Genomic DNA, 21,855 nt, shown 5'->3' with positions numbered 1-21,855 from the left:
GACGTCGCCGTGGCTCCGGACCTGTCCGCACTCCGGGACGAGATCAACGGCCGCTTCGTGGAGAGAGAGGCCCGGTGGACGGAGGAGAGGGAGAGAGCGATGCGTGCGGAGGAGAGATGGAGGGAGGAGAGAGGGAGAGAACAGGAGAACCTGCTGGTAAGCACACAGGGAAGAGAGAGATTGACGTAACATAACATAACAGAACATAACATGATGACAAGGACAGGCCATTCAGCTCAACAATGCTCGCCATTTTCCTACCAGTGAAGTGTACCTATGTTTGGTTTACCTACAACTAGATAGTAAGTAGCACCGTTTCAAACCTGGTCTTGGAAACCTCCGGAGACAGAGTGGTTTTCTTGTATCGCCAGTATGCAGTTTGCAAGCTGTTGTTCTTTAACAGCTTAATTTCTTGGTATTTTGCTTGACTCTTAATTTTAAGTGTTTAAAGTGTTAAGTGGTGCTTCAGCTTGTCTGTTTCTCTGCCTGTCTCTTCCAGAGAGAGCTCGCACTGCTGAAGCAGGACGGAGAGAAACTGAAGCTGTTGTCTGAGGTAAAAACAAAAAAGACATTATTTCCACATGTTACTCTGTCTCACTCCATTGGAGAGCTGTGCACCGCACTCACCTGTGCTATGCGTACACCTGTCTGCTGTTAGCATGGAAGTGCTCGCACAGAGAAGGCTTTGCTTACGCAGTAACATGCTACTTCTTATTGGAGAAATGGCAAAGACTGCGTCAGAAACACATTGTTCTTGTATCTTTTCCCCAAGATGCTGAAGACTGAAATGAGAAACCTACAGCAAACAGTCAGGAGGTGAGTTAATCTGTCAGTACGTGTCCCACTGCGTCTGTTCCGTCTTATTGCTCAGGCAGTATATTGGTTTGGTCAGTGCTTGTGCCCAACTCTACCTCAGTGTACGTAATCGAAGTGTGTCTACTGAATGTGGACTGTTCCTGTATGAAAAATAATAAAATGTTCCTGTTACCTGACCCTGGTCTCTGCCTCCCCCTAGTGGCGACGCTGAGCATCGCAGCAGACTTGGGCAGGAGACGGCAGGACTGGACAGACAGATATCTGACCTGAGGGCTGAACTGACCTCCCTTCACGGTGCAACAGATTTACTGCAACAGCGAGTGGACTCCCAGGAAGCAAACAATGCTAAGGTACTGTGTTCTAGCGCTAACGTAGAGACGTTATCGTGTCTGAACACATTAGATAATGCACACCTCAGAGGCTTAGGCTACGGCAGCTCAGAGCACAGTAGCATTTAGAATAGAATTCTCTGTACATGAAACATTATGAACGATGTGTCCATCGAACAAACACCTTTCTGATAGCTATATACTCTTACTTTTCACTCACTTTTCACATTTTTAAACTCTTTTTTGTTTAACGTAACATAATGATGAGCACAGGCCATTCATCCCGACAATGCTCCCCATTTTCCTGGCTGAATTAGTGCTCTGATTACCTAAAGCCTAGATAGTGTCCAACACTGTATCAGGCCTGGTCTTGAAAATCCCCGGAGTTTCTGCCTGTATTACGTGACCTGGCAGGCTATTCCACACATTGACTACTCCCTGCGTGAAAAACGTCTTCCTAATATATGTATGGAATTTACCTTTTGCTGATTTCCATTTATGTCTACCCTCCTTCTACTAATAGAACTCAGCTTATTGTCTGTACGGAATTTACCTTTTGCTCTTCATGTTCCTGAGTGTGTCAGTATTATACACCGCTAGCAGGCGCTAGCTGTAAAAAAAACAGCTCTGTGAGCTAATTCAGCCTGTCCCTCAGCTGAAGGCGTAGCTGTAATCATTTAAAAACATCTCTGTGAGCTAATTCAGCCTGTCCCTCAGCCGAAGGCGTAGCTGTAATCATTTAGAAACAGCTCTGTGAGCTAATTCGGCCTGTCCCTTAGCTGAAGGCGTAGCTGTAATCATTTAAAAACAGCTCTGTGAGCTAATTCAGCCTGTCCCTCAGCTGAAGGCGTAGCTGTAATCATTTAGAAACAGCTCTGTGAGCTAATTCAGCCTGTCCCTCAGCTGAAGGCGTGGCTGTAATCATTTAGAAACAGCTCTGTGAGCTAATTCGGCCTGTCCCTCAGCTGAAGGCGTAGCTGTAATCATTTAGAAACAGCTCTGTGAGCTAATTCAGCCTGTCCCTCAGCTGAAGGCGTAGCTGTAATCATTTAAAAACAGCTCTGTGAGCTAATTCAGCCTGTCCCTCAGCTGAAGGCATAGCTGTAATCATTTAGAAACAGCTCTGTGAGCTAATTCGGCCTGTCCCTCAGCTGAAGGCGTAGCTGTAATCATTTAGAAACAGCTCTGTGAGCTAATTCAGCCTGTCCCTCAGCTGAAGGCGTAGCTGTAATCATTTAAAAACAGCTCTGTGAGCTAATTCGGCCTGTCCCTCAGCTGAAGGCGTAGCTGTAATCATTTAGAAACAGCTCTGTGAGCTAATTCAGCCTGTCCCTCAGCTGAAGGCGTAGCTGTAATCATTTAAAAACAGCTCTGTGAGCTAATTCGGCCTGTCCCTCAGCTGAAGGCGGAGCTGTCCGCGTGGCTGCTGGAGAACCTCGCCTCTGGAGCGCCGAGCGCGGGCCTGGTGCTGCGGCCCGAGCTGCAGGGGGCGCTAGAGGACCTGGAGAAGAAGCTTCTGGACCGGCTGGCGGAGGACAGGGTGAAGAACAGGGGAGACGCGTGGAGGAGCGTGGGAGAGACCCTGCGGGGCGAGGGGGCGGGGGCCGTCACCGTACAGGTGAGTGGGGTGGACTGCAGCGCTGGGCTCCTACGTTCTAAAACACTGAACATCAAAATTTCAGAAAACCTGCTGTTCACAGGGTTAAGTAATAATGGGCTTATGAGGGCTGCCCTGACTGATGCCTGTGCAGTAAGCAGGAAGAAGTAAACGATGGGGACTCTGTTTATGGGCTCATTTATACCCGTCGCACTCTTTCTGAAAGCTCATTCTCAGGATATTGCTCACCAGGAATAATTCACTCGCAGCAAGGACTCTGCCAGAGAAAAGGCCACAAATGCAGGTTGGAGTTAAGCAAAGATTTACATCACTCCCTGCATAGATGTGGTGATTCCAAACATCCGTCTGGAATCTGAGATCAGATTTAACAGTCCCGCACAGAATTATGTTAGCTGAGGAGGCTGAGTTCTGAGTTCTTATAATGATTGGAGTCTGTTTTTTTAGGCCTTAGTTCAGTAATGATGTCATTCACATGAGTTTTCATTTTCACTCATTTTGACCGTTGCCTTGCAGGAGGTCACGTTGTAAAGCGATTTTCATGATCAAGCGTAACATTGAGCCTGCCTCTTTCAGCTGCGTGCAAATTCAAGTTAACACACCTTGTGATTTCTAGATCACATGCCCAGAGTACAGTGAATAAAAATATTTTTTTTTTCCTTTTTTTTACTAAATGGGGTTCCGTTATTCACAGCTAGTCATTTCTGGCACCATAGCAAGTATCAGAAAAGAGGTCAGGCACAGGATGAAGGCTAAAAAAAAAGTCAAATATGCAGTATAATTATTGTTGAGGTGGTAATGCGAAGACGTTTTGCTTCACTCTGTAAATTCCTCCACTCACGTTTAGCCGCAGTAGAGGCATGTTTATGGCAAGGCCAGTGTTACATGGTGCTCTGCTGTAAGCAGAGGCCTCCCTGTTGTTACGTTTTACAGTCGTTACGATTGCGTAAGCAGGGATCTTTATCCAGAACCACTCACACAGATTCCGTTTATGCACTTGTAGTTACAATGGCAGTGTCCCACTTGAGATTTGAACCTGCAACCCATTAGTAATAGTCCCATTACATTGTACTGCCACTGATGCAGGGTCCCGCCCCCACATGCTTGTATCCAGTTTTTATTGTTGCTGTTTTGGAGTGGGAGGGAAGGGGGCTCACCCAGGTGCCTGTGTGTGTGTTTTGAGCAGGACGTCCACCAGATCGTGGGCAGAGCGCTGAGCCTGTACAGGGCGGACGGCATCGGCATGGTGGACTACGCCCTGGAGTCTTCAGGTGCGTCACCGCGCTGAGCCGTGCCAGCGTGCGTTTACATCAGGGCTGTGTTTCAGTTTTAAAACTTTATTTAAATTCAGCTCAGTTAACTGAAAACGGCCCTTAATGTTCGATGAGGATTTTTTCAAATGATGAACTGAATTTCAGTCAGCCTCCTCAGTTGTCTAAATTGAAAGGGAATCGATTGGTCCGTGCCCTTGTTTCTATGCTGCACCTTTGCCTGGCTGCAGAATGTCAGGACTTCTGTGGGTGATGTGGGCTCAGACCTGATGCATTCAGTTTCTGTTCTTATGTATTTATTTATTTACTTTTAGGGTTGTAATGTAATGAATGCGAGCTGTGTAAGTGGATCTGCTTAGGAGCATCTGCTGAGTTCCATTTATGCAGCTGGATATTTACTGAAGCCAGTTTAGGCTGTGTACCTTGCTCAAGGGTACAACAGCAGTGCCCCAATTGGGAATAAAACCTGAAACCGTAGACCTTTTGCTATCTCAACCTTAGACCTTTTACATACTTTACACAAGGAATGTGAATGCAGATTCAGGATGTAGGCAAGCTCTTTGTTTACATAACATACACGCCTTTGCCGGGGAATTTTAGCCCTGTCTGAGGCTATAAACTGCTCGTCCACTAGGTGGCAGCCAAGGCAAATTTGGTAGGAGTGAGTTAGCTTGGAGCGGGGTAGAGTGTCTTGCTATAAATACCTTGGGACCTGGCTTGATGATGGGCTTATTTTTAAATTGCATATAGTTCAATTCATTAAGGAACTGAGAACAAAGTTAGGCTTATATTACAGGATTAAATCTTGTTTTTGTTTTAAAATCAAGAAGAGACTAAGCTACTCTTCCCTCGGTTTTCAACAGTGGAGACACTTTACTGTATATGCATGCTTCCTCCTCTACTTTACATGGCTTGGAAACGGTTTACCATGGTACTTTGCACTTCATTACAGGTGCTAAATCCTTAACCTATCATTGACTTTCATATGATTGGTTTGGGGTGGCATCATTGCATCTGCTCAGTTTGATCCGTTAGTATACACTCACCGGCCACTTCATTAGGTACTTTCTAGTACTGGGTGTGGTCTTCTGCTGCTGTAGCCCATCTGCTTCAAGTTTCGACGTGTTGTGCATTCAGAGATGCTCTTCTGCATACCTCAATTGTAACGAGTGGTTTTTTGAGTTACTGTTGCCTTTCTATCAGCTCTAACCAGTCTGGCCATTCTCCTCTGACCTCTGTCATCAACAAAGCATTTTCGCCCAGAGAACTGCCACTCACTGGATATTTCCTCTTTTCCGGACCATTCTTTGTAAACCCTAGACATGGCTGTGCATGAAAATCCCAGCAGTTTCTGAAATACTCAAACCAGCCCAACAACCATGAAACGTTCTAAGTCACTTAAATCACCTTTCTTCCCCATTCTGATGCTTGGTTTGAACTTCAGCAAATCGTCTTGACCATGTCTACATGCCTAAATGCACCGAGTTGCTGCCACGTGATTGGCTGATTTAATATTTCCGTTAATGAGCAGTTGAACAGGTGTACATAATGAAGTGGCCGGTGAGTGTATATTCATCTATAAAAAATTCTCTACTTCCTACTTCCTGCCTCAGCTGTCTGCTAATTAGAAATTCTTCACTCTAGGGATGTGACACTCTTTAGTCCCTTATTCCTCTACTGAATTTTGAATGCTGGGTTTCAGATGTTTTGCACTTTGTAGTTGCAAAATATCTGCAAACAAGTCTTAAACTTGACAAATAAATTTCAGTTGTTGACTTTAAATGTGTAATTCATGACTGTGTGACTGACCTCTGCTTAAATAACTGTCATACTACTGTCTCATTCGCCCATCTGATGTTTGTAGCTTGTTTGTCAACTGTCTTTTTGGGTAACTTTCTTATGTCAGGTCCCACTTGCGAAAGATATTTTGATTTCAGTGGGGGTTTTTCTGGTTAAGTAAAGGTTAAACAAAATAAAAATAAATAAATTTTAATAATGGCTACCATAGAGGAATGTTTGCTACTATACACCCTCAATTGCCGCCAAAAGAAAAAAAAGAAGATTGTACATGCATCGAAGCAGTTTACACTGTAACTGATTACTTCTTCATTTGTAATTGTTTGTTGAAAAGCTTTTACATTTAATGGCTCCTACCGGAAACGCATGGAATTGCACCATGCGCTATTGTGGCGTTACAAAATTTGGACTGTGCATTTTTCTACTCAGGAACATGGGAAACACTCCTTGTGCTTCTCTGTGACATAGCGCCTGTTGCTAACGGACAGTTTGTGACGATCTTTAGAGTCACAGCACTAGTTCAAAAACCATTATGCCACACTGCCTCCCCAAGTGCACTGTGCCGCTGCATTGACCGGTTGGCTTGTGTTTGTGTTCGAGCTCAGGTGCCAGTGTGGTCAACACACGATGTTCAGAGACTTATCGGACCCGGTCAGCTTGTCTCAGTCTGTTTGGAATCCCTCTGTGGTACCACTCTGAGAGTCCCCGCACAGTTATACAGGTAACTCTCTCTCTCTCACTCACTCTCTGTGTATTAATACAGTCATACAGGTAACTCTCTCTCTCTCTCTCTCTCTCTCTCTGTCTGTGTATTAACACAGTTATACAGGTAACTCTCTCTCTCTCTCTCACTGTCTGTGTATTAACACAGTCATACAGGTAACTCTCTCTCTCTCTCTCTCTCACTCTCTTACTGTCTGTGTATTAAAACAGTCATACAGGTAACTCTCTCTCTCTCTCTCTCACTGTCTGTGTATTAACACAGTCATACAGGTAACTCTCTCTCTCTCACTGTCTGTGTATTAACACAGTCATACAGGTAACTCTCTCTCACTCTCTCTCTCTGTCTGTGTATTAACACTGTCATACAGGTAACTCTCTCTCACTCTCTCTCTCTCTCCCTCTCTCTCTCTCACTGTCTGTGTATTAACACAGTCATACAGGTAACTTTCTGTCACTCTCTCTCTCTCTCTTACTGTCTGTGTATTAACACAGTCATACAGGTAACTCTCTCACTCTCTCTCTCTCTCTCACTGTGCATTAACACAGTCATACAGGTAACTCTCTCACTCTCTCTCTCTCTATCTGTGTTTTAACACAGTCATACAGGTAACTCTCTCCCTCTCTCACCCTCTCTGTCTCTCTCTGTGTGAACACAGTCATACAGGGAAATCACCTCTAGTTCCTCCTACTCTTTCTATGTCTCTCTGCCTGTCCACACGGTCATACAGGTCACCCTCCTGAGCTCTCCCATTCCCTCTCTCTTTTTCTCTCTCTTTCTCAGTCTGTCTGCATCTCTCCCTTTCACCAGTCTAGCAGTAAAGCTCTGTATTTTGTGGCATTGCTGCTCTGCGGAGGGTGAAGCCGCCTGGGTGGCCGCGGGTTTCGGGGCCTGCAGTGTCTGAGCGGGTGTTGGCGCTCCCTGTGTGAGCGCACTGCAGATCTGCACCGGGGGCTCGTCCACGAGGCAATCGCTACAGCTTGCTCCAACCACGGGGGGAGGGTTGCCTGTGCTGTTGGGAGGTAGAAAAAAGTGTTGAGCAGCTCTTCTGAGAAGTTGTGTTAGGCTAGAGGGCATGTTAGGGCATAGTGATGTTCTGGTGTTCAGGGCTAGGTACGGTTGTTTCCTAGGAGCTGTACATGGGGGGTGGGGTGGGGTGCAAGGTATGCACTATTAGAAAAAAGGACAGTGTGTGTTGAGGTTTATTTTTAGCCTGGATAAATTGCCGTCTTGGAAGTGTATAAAAAAGAAAAAAGGCTGGGGGGCAGGATCTGTGGAGGCAGGAAGGAGGGACTATGTGTTGATTTAAAGCAGCGTAGCTTCAGGTGCAGCTCTCTGATTACAAGGCTTTGTGCTAAAACAACCTTGAGTACTTATGGAGGGGGGGGCAGCGGGGTGCTGTGTCATATTAACAGGAAAGGAAGGTCTTGCTGTAATTTTTTATCTTTCATTTTTTACTGTGGTCTAGTATTGCTGTGTGTATAAGATAACTGAAGATGATCTTATCTTCACTGACTGAGTAATCATGACTTGAGTTTTCTCTCTTGTTGAAATAAAGGTGTTTTTAAATGATAAAAATAGTCTTTTTATAGCAATCTTATGGGAACCTTTGGCTGCAAGGTTGAACATGCATATTAGAAATTGCTTAATGGCATGGCCAGTTTCAGTGAATGGGTGGGGAATGGGATGGGGAATGGGATGGGGAATGGGTGGGGGAATGGGACATTTGTGTGAGATGGATGATGCATGGCAGATTATTTTTAAGTTTTAGGTTTTACCTGACTGATGGCAGTCGCTGCAGTATGTTCCTACTGGTGAACACGGTGCGATGAACTGGGGTACTTGAACAAAGGTAAATTAAGGACCCTGTTAACACCCTGTTGCGCCCTGTCTTGTAGCCGGAGGTATACCCAGGGAAGTGCTGGGCGTTCCAGGGCGGTCAGGGCTTCGTTGTGATCGCCCTGTCCTACCCGGTCAACATCACCCACGTGACCCTCGAGCACCTGCCCAAAACGCTCTCCCCCACCGGTCGCATCGACAGCGCCCCCAAAGACTTCTCCGTCTACGTGAGTGTCCCCAATATAATCCGCCTGCCTCGGCCCTGTAGCGCTTGTGCGTGTTTCACTCATTTCTCCCGCGTTTCTGTGCGTGAGCCGAATGTCCAAATGTCTTTGCTTCCACCAGGGAATGTCCAATGAAAAGGACGAAGGGGTGTTTTTGGGCTCCTTCACGTACGACCAGGATGGAGAGCCCATCCAGACCTTCAAACTGCCGGTGAGTCCATGGCACCCGCTAGCATCCACTCCTATGAGAATGAGGGCGCTCGATTAACTTAGGGAACACTCATCCTGGGCCCCTCATTGACTTTATGAGTCATAAGGGATGCTGTCCTGCCAGAACACTGCGGTTCTGGTCCTCACCACCGTGGTAGTTGGCTGTATTATGTAGGGAAATCATTTTTAAAATCACTTTTAAATGGATGGGTTTTAGTTTAGAGAGCCGGTCATTGGGTCAACTCATGAAGATTTGCAATTTGTGGTCCGTTACAGTATTTTCATTTCCCCGAAAGTAAATAAACTTTAGTGAGTTGGTTTGAATTCCGAATAATCATAAGCCCAATAAGCCCAAATAACTTCTGCATGTGGATGCAGGTGCTGCCAGTCTTTTGGTTCTTTTAGACCTACATACATTACAGCATTTTACACAGTCAGCCATTCACTGGTTGCTGGACCGTATGCAGCATTGCCTCTCTATTTCTGGCACTGCCCTGGACTGGTTCAAGTCTTACTTGACTGACAGGACTTTGTTAATCTAAGTGCCTTCACATCACCCCTGGCCCCTGTTACCCAGGGAGTACCCCAGGGCTCAGTACTAGGCTCCCTGCTTTTTTGGATCTACATGACATGTAGAGAAAAAGACACGTAGGTTACAAACTGCCTTTGAGGCTTGAACAGGGAAACTGTCAATGTTCAAAGTGGAGTTCTTGGTTTTGGATATTTGTAATGAGCAGAATTCCTGATTTGTAGCTATTTAACTGAAGGAAGTTGGCAGTCATCCAGGGCTTTAAGTCTCTGAGCCAAGTGAGCAGAAATGGAGGAGGAAGATTCAAAGAAGTGCTAACATAAATGCGGGTATCGTCTGAGAAACAGGGAAATCCAAGACCATACTTTCGAATGATCTCGCCAAGAGGAAGCATTGTAACAATGCATTCGAACGTATCTATGTACGTTTGGCAACAGGGCTTTCTCTGTGGCTCCTCCCTCTCTGTGGAATGCTCTTCCAATGAACATCAGGGAAGCGGGGAGTGTTGAAATTTTTTTAATTCTTACTCAAGATCCACCTCTTCAGCATAAGTTTCCCTTAGCTTCTCTGTTGACTCGCTTCGTACGTTTGTTGTTTGTGTCTATACGTTGTCTTGTACTCCCTTCTGTTCTGTATAACTGTCCTATGTATGTGTATTTCCTTCTTTATTTACTGTACTTTCTTTTTATCCTTTTAACTTTCTTAAGCAACCTTGGGCTCTGGAAAGGTGCTATATAAATAAAATGTATTATTATTATTATAATAATAATAATATATAATATCTCTCTCTCTCAGGATTCCCTGGAGGGGGTGTATAGAATGGTGGAGCTGAGAATTCTCAGTAACTGGGGTCACCTGGAGTACACCTGTGTGTATCGCTTTAGAGTGCACGGCCAGCCCTGGACCACAGAGGAGTGACACAGGCTCTAGAGAGAGCCTCAGCTTGCCTGCCAGCTATTGTTCCTATGCAAAAATAATAAATAAAAATAAAGAAATAAGGTCAATTATAACCTAGTTTAGTAAAGGTGTGCAAATACAAGGTAACATGCACATTGTATAAACTGCGTTGTACCAGATGCAAAGGGTTCTCCTCGCTCACTGTTTGTCTGTCTCTCCTGGGCTGTGCTCTGTACTGGCTGTAGCACGGTGCCAATTGCCTCGAGCACACTTTGCAAAAGCTACCAAAAGCTTCCATATGCCTTTGTGCCCTGGTGTATGTGATTATGCAGTGAGAAAGACACACATTCATGCACTTGTGTGCAGACAGGCACATACTGAACAGAAGCACACACACACACACACAAACACACACGTGCACACCCACCACATGCACACATACATGCTCATGCACACCCACACACACACACGCACACACACACAAATATGCACATTCACACAAATTCAACAATGTACACATATTGCTAGAACATTTGATGTCCTCCTGTATTGGAGCAAAAATAGTAAGGATTTGGATGTATATTTTGACATTTTGCACTATTGGCAATGTATCATTGTACCATTATTGCTGTTTGAGTTTATTTCTTTTTGTTAATTTATATTTGGCTTTGCACTTGAACTTGCATTTGGCTTTGTATTTATGAATGATATGGGGCTTTTGTTGTGGCTTACTATTTTTTGGTACTCTGTCAACGCAAGAAGAGTTGTACATTTTTATTCATATCTGAAGGCACGGTACATAACCATGTTGGTATATTTCAACATTAACATCCTTTAGAAATGCAAGACCTGTCCTTTAAAAAAAAAAATGTCTTGTAAAGTACTCATTACATTAAAGTAAGTCAGGTTTAAAGTGGTGAACAAAAGGTATAAAAAAATAGCAGTGGAGTTGATCATACAGACTGACAGGTATTTGTATGTTCTGCTGAAAATGCAACTAGATTTATAAAAGACTGGCCAATTGTGTGTGAATTTTTGTACCCATTTAGCTACTGCAGTGGAACGCTGATCATTCACATCACGCTCTGTGCGGGTTGAGACTGAGTACCTGGTCTTGCAAATTCTTGTACAGTATTTAGTTTTAGAAAAAAACAGTTCAGTGTTGTTTCTGTCTGTAAGGGCACCCCATCATTCCAGAGGGCACTGATACTTATTGCAGGGCAACTGCTGCACACAGTAAAATTGAACCGTGAACCTCTGAATGTGGCTCAGGCTTTTGTAGTCATTATTCAAACTTCTTATCAGTGCTGTCCAAATTGAGATGACTTTTAAATACTTGAATCTGTACTTGAATGTTCAGTCAGTGTTGTGTGTTGATATGAATGATATTTCTAAGCTGCAACTAATCGCCGGATCATTTTTGCCTCTTAATTTTCTTTTTGGTTTGTATTGTCTGTTTTTCATTAACATATTTCTAAGCAATACATTGTTAAAAAATATTAACATTTCATTTCCTTGTTGGCTTAAACCAAAATTTTATGTTGACTCAATTGATCTCAGTTGCTAGGAAAGTGTTACATTCCTTTTTTTGGGGTTTCTGATATGCGTATATTGTTTTGGTTTGGGGTTTTTTCCATTGCATTGTTGTAGTCCATGTTAACATTATTGTAGTGGCTGAAGCCTGCTGTTCAGTCCAAACATAGTGTGTTGCTCATGACAATTTATTTCCATATGCACTTCAGTGACTTTTTTTTTTTGAAGTAAAATGTTTTTAAAGCATCAAGAATGTAGTTGACCGTGACGCAATAGATTTACTGCTGATTTTGACAGACAGGTGTGATTTGGTTTGTTCACCCCTTTATGAAACAAATATGAAGACGCAGGGTTGCTCCCAAGTGTTTCTGTTGGTAAAAGCACTTGCCACAAGCACAGGCTGGACGCTGTAGCTCAGACATCTTGGGTTGTGTCATTAGCCAGCCGTGACAGATACACCCCCGCAGCAGGATAAAACTGGCTTCACTTTGGTGTGGCAGGATGGATTTATAGTTTTGGGCAGAGAATTATTCCCTTTATGCAAAGACTGGGCAGACACTGTGCGATACGCTGGATACCTTTGCAGAAAGAGTACAGCACGCTCTCACAGGGATGTTCAAAAGCTGCACTGAAATGAGAAGCACCCAAGCTTCTTCTTTCTGCACTGGCTACATGTCACGTTTCCAGCTAGCTGAACAGGATCCTTGGCTATGACAGGTCATAAAGCAACTTCTTCTTTTGTTGTCTCAGTCTTGCAGCTTGCCAGGAACTTGACGTTTCAGCGTTGTTCAGCGCATGTGCAAAAAACGAGTGTTGCCTCTCAGGAGGACCCAGGGTCACCTGGGCCACTGCTTCCTTAGCATTAGCAGAAGCTGGTCACCTGCATATGGGTGACCAGAAACGTGGCTGTCTTGTCAGCACCAGGTCTCCTGTTGTACAGTGTGTCACTCCTAGTACGGAAATGTCGTTCAGTTTTAGCACTCTGTGTGTCAAGAATGTGTTCCAGGTTCTGGGAGTGCACTTTTTTGACGTGTGAACAAGTTGACGCTTTAGGAAAACACGTGCTGTTGTTCTCCTCTACCACTTAAGAAATAATAATAATAATAATAATAATAATTAACTTTCATGTGCCAAGGTTAAGGCGTGGCATGTAGCGTTCAATAGACTGTTATCCCCACTGTGGCAGGTCAGGGTACAGATGCATTGCCTTAACAGACAGGGTAGTTTGACCAAAGTGCTCTTCCCGTGTCTCACGTTAGACAGGGTTTATGTCTCCATTGTGTTGTTGCTTTTTCTTTAACTAAAATAGTGCATATCCATATTTTTTATTTAATGCAGCCCTTAACAAAAAAAAAAAAAAAATAAATAACATTGTTCAGCTGCTTTCTTTCATGAATAAATATTTGTAATAAACCTGCTGTGGTGTCATTATTTAATTGTTGTGATTACAGTTAATCTGTGATTTCCTTAATCAATGAAAAAAGGTGCACCAGCAATCACTATCGGGTACAGGTGTGCTCGAAGATGCACTTACGATGATTGATGCCTTATCTCATGGGTTGTTTTTTTCTGACTGATAATGTGTGTTGGAACATGTCAGTAAATAAAGCTGAAATATTATTGGTCAGCGGGGAATTCATCATTATTCTGCCCCGCTAATGAGATCTGTCACAGAGGGGCTCATTCATCATTCATCCTGCCTGCAATTAGCTGTTGGTAAAAGCACTTGCCACAAGCACAGGCTGGGCCCTGTAGCTCAGACATCTTGGGTTATGCCATTAGCCAAGCATGACAGATAGCCCCCAGCAGCAGGATACAACTGGCTTCATTTTGGTGGGGCAGGATGGATTTATAGTTTTGGGCAGAGACTTATTCCCTTCTTGCAAAGACTAGGCAACACCTAATATAATGATAGTGTTCTATGGACAGACAAGTCAAAAGTGAAACTTCTTAGATGACAGGTCCCATTATGTCTGGCATAAAGCAAATGCAGTATTTCACATTAATCATGCTGTACCAACTGTCAAATATGGTGGTGGTAGTGTGATGGTGTGGGGATGCTTTGCTGTTTTGGGGCCTGGATGGCTTGACATTATTCATTCGCCATGAATTCTGCTCTGCAATTAAAGTTTTGGAGTGACCGCGTCCACGTCCTGAACCCAGCAGAGATGCTGCTGCAAGATCTGAAACAAGCTGTTCATGCTCAAAAGCCTACCAATTTGTCTGAATTTAAGCAGTACTGCAAAGAAGACAACGCAAAAAGTCCTCCACAGCGATGAGAAAGACTGATAACAAATTTTAGGAAGCGTTCGGTTATTGCAGCTACAGTTGGTGCAACCAGTTATTAAGTTTAAGGGGACAATTACTTTTTTCACATGGGTGATATGAGTGTTTGATAAAACTGTTTCATTAAATACACGAAATAATATTTTTAACAATGTGTTTTGTCTTTACTCAGATTCCCTTTATGTAATATTATATTACATTTAGTCTAAAGATCTGAAACCATTCAGCATGACAAAAATGCAATAATAGAGGAAATCAGGAAGCGAGCAAATAGTTTTTCACGGCACTGTAGATATAAGCCAATGTCTTTTCTAAAAAATATAGATATTAGCTTATTAGAGAATTTCAGAGGGATTGATCACAAACGCAGTTATCTTCAGTCCGAGAATAACAAGGGGTAACCCACACCCATGTTTCTGACTTGTCTGACAGCCACATAAATACGTGACGCCTTAGATTTTGCTTCGCATAGTGACCAGAGCCGTACAACTGAGAATCCAGCAACTGAAGTGTTAAGGTGAGTGTCAATAACGAGGACTTTCGATTTTGCTGGGGGAAAAAACCCGAAATAACGGAATGCTGTAAATTATGTTGGGCTGATATTACATTATATAATATGGGATGGAAACTAACGATTTTGGGTAGTTGACTTCTGATTGGTGCGTGCGGAGTCACCGTTGACTGAGCCGACACAGGGTAACTGTGCGCTCAGTGCGCTGAAGAAGGTAACTAGGTTACCTAGAAGGTAACTTTATCAAATAATAATAATAATAATAATAATAATAATAAAAATTAAAACAATAATAATAAAAAAAACGTTTCACCGTACAAAAACGTTACTCACGCATACAAAGCGCTGTCCATAAGCCATTAATTTAAACTCGCAGAATCTACGTCTGTCGTTAGAAATATTGATGTCAAAATGAAGTTACTAAACAATATTGGCTATCGTAAATTAAGCTCTATTCCAAAGCAATGCTACCCAATGTTGCCTAAATTATTTCATGTAACTTGGCCCTGTGTTTCTTTTCATTTTACCAGATTAAATGAATGTGGTCAAAGTTTATTAAAGTGAAATGCCAATCATTTATAATGGAAATAATGTGCAATTCAGCTGTAACACCCAAAAATTGTAAAAATGAGTACGCTACATGTTTGAACAGTTGTCTACATTCAGGGCTTTGGGTGTTGTATGAAAAGCACAGCATTAATGAAATGCATTATTATTATTATTATTATTATTTAGAAAATTGTGTTCACAAATACAATGTTATTATTTTACATTGTAAAATTAATTATACTATTGCACCTATTTGACTACACTTTATGTGACCCACAAACGTACACTACATTAATGGAACAAACATATATGTCTGGATAGGTTTGTGAGATTTAATATTTGTCATTTTTATCTATCTGATCTATTTATTCTGTCTGATCACGGATGTATTAAAAACCCTCCCTGCTCAACTGATGTTGTTCAGGACATGTCTTAAAACTGAGACTGTCAACACACCTAACTTGCGAAAAGGCTTACTGTGGAACATCATTCAGTAACCTTCGGAGAGGTGCGTAAGCTACTGTGATTATGACATTGCCTGCCCCAGTTGGAACAGCAGGTCACTGTCTCAATTAATTCATCAATGGGCTCAAGCTTTGTGTTAAACTAGTCTTTGCAGTCATTTATTTAAAGGGTAAGCACCAGATATTATTAAAAAATGAAATACAACAACCAAATCGAAGTCTTCTTTTTTTTATTCACAATGTTAGAAAAACATAATTTTATTGAAATAAAGGCTAGAAATAAGTCCTTACTCTTTTTGCCCGACCCTTTTCAACAATCTTCGGAATGATCACGTACATCATCCTTTGTGATGTGATGGCATGTGGAAGTGAGAGACTGTCAAATTAGTAGACCTGCCAACCTTAGGAAAATATTTTGAGTACCATAATAGTCAGTGTGACGCTTAGTTCACATGCTTTCGCACCACTTCGCTTTGCACGCACACACGCACACACAAGCCTTTCTTCATAATTCTAGTTTTGACTGTTGAAGTGATCAGGCAAAATTGTATAATTTCACCTGATTCTAAAATATCACTTGCACTGCACTGGGCTATATTATGATACACTTGCAAGTCAAAAGTTTGAGTACGCCTGCTTAAAACAATTTTTTCATGATTAATATTTAATTATATGATATGTGTGCTTATACAAACAGTTAAAATCATGATCAGTTAAAACCATCAGTTAAGTGAATTTCATTCAATTATTTAATAAAAATGGAAATAATTTATTTTGTATATTGTAACATGTTTTCATTTTCAAGTATTTACAGAAACTTTTGTAATTATGTTTTATGTTTTTAAAAAAAAAATTATGTTGCGATGTAAAACACTGTCAGTTATGAATAAAACCAAGTTTCTGTTCATGATTTCCATTTTTATTTAATAATTAAATAAGTGAATCAGCTTATATAGGCACACATCATATAGGCCTAATGGAAAAAAAGTATTCAATTGAAATGTTATCTAGGAATGTCGTCCTTTGTAACTAGAGGTTTAGCTAAATTATTACCTGAAGCTCCTTGGTGGGTAATGTCAAAATCATAATTGCACAATGTGCGAAACGGATGTTTTGAGGGGCGGAGGCACGGCCATTGCTCCTGATATTTTGCGAGGAACTTCTGGGGGGCATGGACTCGCTTCTTTTTAATAGGTCTGCTGCTCTCTCTCTCTTCTTGTTAGTATCCTCGTCGTCTGACGTCATGATTATTTTCTAACTGCAAGGCTGGTCGGGTGACTGGCTGCAATAATGGGAATTATTTGCTACGTTAGCAGTCTATAGTCAAACACCTTTGCAATGGTCACTTTGCTCCAACAGAGCGTGCGCCGATTCAAAGTTTGAACAGGAAGTCTCTGTAGCGTTTTAGTTACTGCAGCTAAATTACTCCATCAGTTATTCGCACGTCTCCTAACGAGGCTAAATCGTATGCGAGCCACTACTACGGCTAAATATATACACAAATTTATCTCATTAGGATATACCCCTTGAAATGCATCATCTCGTAAAGTTACCGAACACGTTTTATATGTTAACATTACGGTCACATTTTTGTGCTTGATTATTACTTCCCACTTCCCATTTTACCTCAGCAATGCAGCGTTACGCTTCGGTGGATAATAAAGTACCGCTGCGTATCAGTGGATGTTGAGTGGGTCGGGGAGGGGTTACAGAACCACAAGCACAAGGTCGTAGCGTCTGGTTCAATCCGAGGGATGTAGTTTAAATAACGAATAAATGTACGGTATTGTTTTGTATTAATTGATTGTTTTCCGTAATTAAATTACAATAATATATATTTTTGCGTAGTTTCAGCTGGCATTTCGTACCTGCGTATTTTGACCAAGAATCGTGTGGTTGGTACACAAAATGCGTGCAGGTTGGCAGGTCTGAATTAGTTATAGCAGTTCACACTAAGTTTGGGAAGAAGGCCTTTATGTATTCTGCAAACTGCCCAAAATAGCCCCCAGAAAGAGCTGGAACTTCAGGGCTTGCTCACTTGTACTAAATTTAAAGCTCTTGTTAAGACGTTAGAAACAGATTCTATTGGGAATTGCAAATGTTTTTAGCTGTAATTCGATTGCTTCTGCACTTGTGCGCAAAAAATTGTATTTTTGCACACTTTGCTTATCCATGTTCTTTTTGTATGATTTTATGGTGCAATATCTAAAACTAAATGCGTTGCTATTCCTGGCCAGGTCTCTGTTGTAAAAGAGATTTTAATTTCAATGGTACTAACCTGGTAAAATAAAGGTTAAATAAAAGAAACAAAATTTTTTTATGGGTTTGCCACCCATAATCACAAGAGAAATGTATATGTCAATGTGAAAGTGCTTTGTAAATAAGCTTGTAATGATGCTTTGAGTGATTTCTTGGTTTCTCCCCTCTGTTTTAAACTGGTTGTGAAGGTGAAAATATGCCGTTCGATTCAGGAATGGAACTGAAAGTCAAAGGGGTCCCCAAATCCAATCCGATTCGGTGAGTCATTGGTGCCTCTGTCTCCATAAGGCCTGTTTATGCTCTTGCTCCAGTTCCAGTCGTCATTTTGCTCCAGTCTTCATACTCACTTCCTGCAATTCTGATTGGCTGCCCGCCCTGGTTAACCTCTGTCTCTCTCCCAGTTTCACGATCGACCTGGGCCACTCCGAGGACGTGATTGCGCTGCACTTTGACTTCCGCTTCAACTATTTTGGGGAGGAACGTACCATTGTCTTAAACTCCTTCGAGTATGGCTCCTGGAAAGAAGAGCAGAGAGAAAGAAACTTCCCCTTTGTGGCAGGGCAGGAGTTTGAGGTGAGGCCTGTGTGGTGGAAATTCTATCTACATCCACTGGCGGTGAGAAGAGTCAAGAGACTTACGCACAATATTCAATTCAAGCTTTAATGTTGTCAAACTACAATTTATCTTGAGAACACTCTTACCTGGTGCTCTGAGATGCAGCCCAGAGACTTCCTTTTTTTATAGCATAACCAGCGACAGGCTATCATTAAAAACTGATAAACAGGATACATGCACATACTCAGTCATTTTAATTTTCCAGCAATACATAGAATTTACATTTTGGTAGATGTGTGCAGAGGCTTGTCTGTCTCTTGAGCTTCCTTTTTTTAGAATTGTTGGCACATCCTGTAGCACATCTCTGCTGCAGGCCTCTTTTGCACACATACACTAGCCAAAATGTAGACATATGACACGCATATCTTTACTTTGAATTTTACCAACACACCTGGGACCCGGGAGATAATGAGTTGCAGGTTCTAACAGGAGCCTTCATCCTGTCTTCTCTGCCTGTGGTAAATGGATCAGTTTGCAACTGGTAAATGAAAAGCACTTGCATAATACGTTAAGGTGAGACACTTCACCCAGAAATCTTTAGTCACCATTCTATGGGTAACTGACATTCACAATCTTAAATGTAAGAGATACTGACCCTTTGAGGAGGAGTGCAGAAATTCTGTACCCTCACAGTAAAGCTTCATGGGAAATATTCCACTTGAAGCATTCAGCTTGGTGTTTAGTTAGAAGAACCTCCAATAGTAAAATGGCATCATTGAATGTTTTCCACAATAATTATTATCAAACTTTTGTACATTTTTTACATGTTCTTTATTCAATAACAAATTGATGTAGATAAGTATTAACAACAAAAGATGAACATGTTGATAACAGAAATGTAGAGCAAGACCTGGATCATGTTGATTTTAGTATTTATTTATTCTGATTCCTTTATTTAATTGACTTTCAGTGCATAGTGTATTCTATTCAAATTGATCTGGGTTCTACACTGATAACTTATCTCTCCCCTTTTTAATTTTCCATCTTTCCATCTTTCTCCCAGATGAACATTTCCTTCAACAACGACTATTTTTACATTCACCTACATAATGGAAAAATGATCATTTTCCCCAACCGTCTGGGTGACAACAACTACAAATACCTGTCAATGTGTGGAGATGTCATGGTCAACAGCATACAAGTAAAATAATGACCAACCAGGAGGGGCCAGATATCCACTTTCTGGCAGCTGATTGGCCGCTCTGCTTTCTGTTTCCTTCAAACTGCAAACTGGCGATGCAGCCATGCTAAGATTGCACTTTGCACTTGGTCTGCCCCTCCCAAACTTCAGTGCCTTTAATCTTGTGCTTCTCTGCAACATTGCTCTGGTGTCTGTACAAACTCACTGAGTATGAGAATCATTCCAGCTTTGACAATAAATCGCTAGCTTGTCATGGAACCTGTGTTTGGCTGTTCATTTGGGGGAGGGGGTTCCAGTTCCTTCTACAAATTGTGTGTATGCACTTATTTGAAGGTCACAAATGGTATGATGCACACAACAATGAAACAAAGAAAAACTCAAAGCACAACATTAGCAAGCCTGAAGAGAAGACACGAGGAAACAGACAGAAACAGCTTAGGGTTTAAAATGGCGACTAGACTGGTATAGAATAGGACAGGCCATTTACATTGCATTACAAAGCAGATGCTTTAATCCAAAAGCATGAAAGACTGATAAATGATGAATGATCATGATTGATGTGGGGCTTTCAGGAGGCTTACTGTTTTTGGTACTCTGTCAAAGTAAGAATGATTGTACATTTCCTGTTCCTATTTAAAGGCGCAAGGTACATAACCAAATATATTTACTGGAAAATATTCCATCTCAAAATTAATCTGTTTTATAGTTCTATTAAACAAACAAAAAAATTAATTAATAATAATAATAATAATAATAATAATAATAATAATAATAATAAATAGTGGAGCAGATCAGAAAGACAAACAGGTGCTTGTATGTACTGCTTAAAATACAGCTAGATTTATAAAGAAATGTGGTCCAATTGTGGGTGAAAAATGCATGAAGTTAAAATCTATTTTATACTCATTTAGCTACTACAGCGGTGTGCTGTGCAGAGTGACTTCCTGTAGCATCTTCCTGTAGAGTTCACTGAATCAAACCGTTGAATGGGCAGATTCAAGATAGGTGTGGAATTAGACTGGAGTTGTGACTGACTGAATCAGAGTGATCATTCTCATTTAGCTCTGTGCATACTAGTATTGACTCTTGCACGTTATTTAGTTTTAGAAAAAAACTGTTGTGTTGCTTCTGTCTGTAAGTGAACACAATCATTCCAGAGGGCACTGATACTTATTACAGGGCAACTGCTGCAGAGTAAAATTGAACCGTGAACCTCTGAATGTGGCTCAGGCTTTTTCAGTCTGTTAAGAGACCATTATTCAAACTTCTTATCAGTGCTATCCAAATTGAGATGACATTTAAATATTTGAATCTGTACTTGAATGTTCAGTCAGTGTCTGTCTGTTGTGTGTTGATATGAATGACGTCTCTAAGCTGCAATTAAATGGGTCATTTTTAATGACCTTACAGTAATTGTGATCTAATAGATCATTTTTGGCACAAACAACAACAGTTTTATTGTTGTTTGTGTTGTCTGGATTCCATTACAATATTTATTATTATTATATTATTGTATCCCAGATTTATAGCAGGCTGGAAAGTGAGAAAAGGTGCATCAGCAAGCAATATGTAAGCACAGACATGACACAACTTGTGTTAGCTAGCTAACCAAAAACATTCTTTAGTTGTTTTCTGGAATGAAAGAAAACAATTTCTTTCATGCATGCTTTCCTCCATGTTTGGTAATGAACCCCTGTTACTGGCTGTGGTGTTATCATTCAGCATTTAAATGTCATGCTTGCAGTTAATCTGTCATTTCCTGGTCTTAGTGAATGAAAAAAAGATCAGTCAGCAATATGTAAATATGTGATGCGATTCAACTTGCTTTGCACTTTGATGACTTACCTCGAGGGTTGATTTTTCTCGGCCATATAATTTTGTGTTATGACATTTCGGCAACTGAAGCAGAAATGTTAACCCTATCCCTCCAAGCACTTCAAAAACCAATTTCATTCTGGTTTGTGTAACGATTAAATAAAGCCAACAAATTTGTGGCAACACACAGGAGAGATATGGTTGATGGCAATATTTGAAGGGCACGTGCATTACCTATACAGTATATGAGGAAGTATTCATGTTACACATAATATACATAAAAATGAAAAATTGAAATGAGAAAAAAATGTTTTCTATTTGCTTGTTCTTCTATTTATTTCAGAAAATGTACATCAGTTAGCTGCAAAATTATTGTACACATTCAATCTCCAACATGTTTGGCGATTTAATGGAAAAAAAAATTTGCATATTTT

General features: G+C 41.4%; 2 protein-coding genes across 5 annotated transcripts in view; both read left to right on the top strand.

Moving 5' to 3' along the window:
- Positions 1 to 13,134, top strand: part of si:dkey-92f12.2 (SUN domain-containing protein 2) — a 25,506-nt gene extending 12,372 nt beyond the window's left edge. For all 3 annotated transcript variants that reach the window (XM_035405467.1, XM_035405465.1, XM_035405466.1), the window contains 10 exons: positions 1 to 156; positions 500 to 553; positions 773 to 816; positions 1,016 to 1,166; positions 2,545 to 2,763; positions 3,947 to 4,031; positions 6,434 to 6,549; positions 8,448 to 8,615; positions 8,734 to 8,823; positions 10,147 to 13,134. In XM_035405467.1, the coding sequence (XP_035261358.1) occupies positions 1 to 156; positions 500 to 553; positions 773 to 816; positions 1,016 to 1,166; positions 2,545 to 2,763; positions 3,947 to 4,031; positions 6,434 to 6,549; positions 8,448 to 8,615; positions 8,734 to 8,823; positions 10,147 to 10,269 (1,206 nt within the window). In that variant the 3' untranslated portion in view covers positions 10,270 to 13,134. The remainder of the gene's footprint in view (positions 157 to 499; positions 554 to 772; positions 817 to 1,015; positions 1,167 to 2,544; positions 2,764 to 3,946; positions 4,032 to 6,433; positions 6,550 to 8,447; positions 8,616 to 8,733; positions 8,824 to 10,146) is intronic.
- Positions 13,135 to 14,373: 1,239 nt separating this feature from the next.
- On the top strand, positions 14,374 to 19,864 carry LOC118219532 (galactose-binding lectin l-1-like). 2 transcript variants are annotated; one of them, XM_035402748.1, is made up of 4 exons: positions 14,374 to 14,584; positions 18,039 to 18,108; positions 18,252 to 18,423; positions 19,469 to 19,864. In XM_035402748.1, exons 2-4 carry the CDS (start codon positions 18,047 to 18,049, stop codon positions 19,613 to 19,615), a joined length of 381 nt encoding a protein of 126 aa, XP_035258639.1. In that variant the 5' UTR covers positions 14,374 to 14,584; positions 18,039 to 18,046; the 3' UTR covers positions 19,616 to 19,864. The 2 variants fall into 2 exon arrangements, with proteins under 2 accessions (XP_035258639.1, XP_035258640.1); XM_035402749.1 differs by having other exon boundaries at positions 14,485 to 14,584; positions 18,030 to 18,108.
- Positions 19,865 to 21,855: the final 1,991 nt, after the last annotated feature.

The sequence above is a fragment of the Anguilla anguilla genome, chromosome 2 (genome assembly GCF_013347855.1).
Source record: "Anguilla anguilla isolate fAngAng1 chromosome 2, fAngAng1.pri, whole genome shotgun sequence".
NCBI classification, from domain to species: domain Eukaryota; kingdom Metazoa; phylum Chordata; class Actinopteri; order Anguilliformes; family Anguillidae; genus Anguilla; species Anguilla anguilla.
This window is presented reverse-complemented; position numbering and strand designations above follow the sequence as displayed.

What these genes read in the sequence shown, in the direction of transcription:
- LOC118219532 (XM_035402748.1), top strand. Translation starts at nt 18,047, where the DNA reads ATGCCGTTCGATTCAGGAATGGAACTGAAAGTCAAAGGGGTCCCCAAA. An exon ending in CCCAAATCCAATCCGATTCG is followed by an intron (nt 18,109 to 18,251) that starts GTGAGTCATTGG and finishes TCTCTCTCCCAG; the next exon opens with TTTCACGATCGACCTGGGCC. An exon ending in TGGCAGGGCAGGAGTTTGAG is followed by an intron (nt 18,424 to 19,468) that starts GTGAGGCCTGTG and finishes TCTTTCTCCCAG; the next exon opens with ATGAACATTTCCTTCAACAA.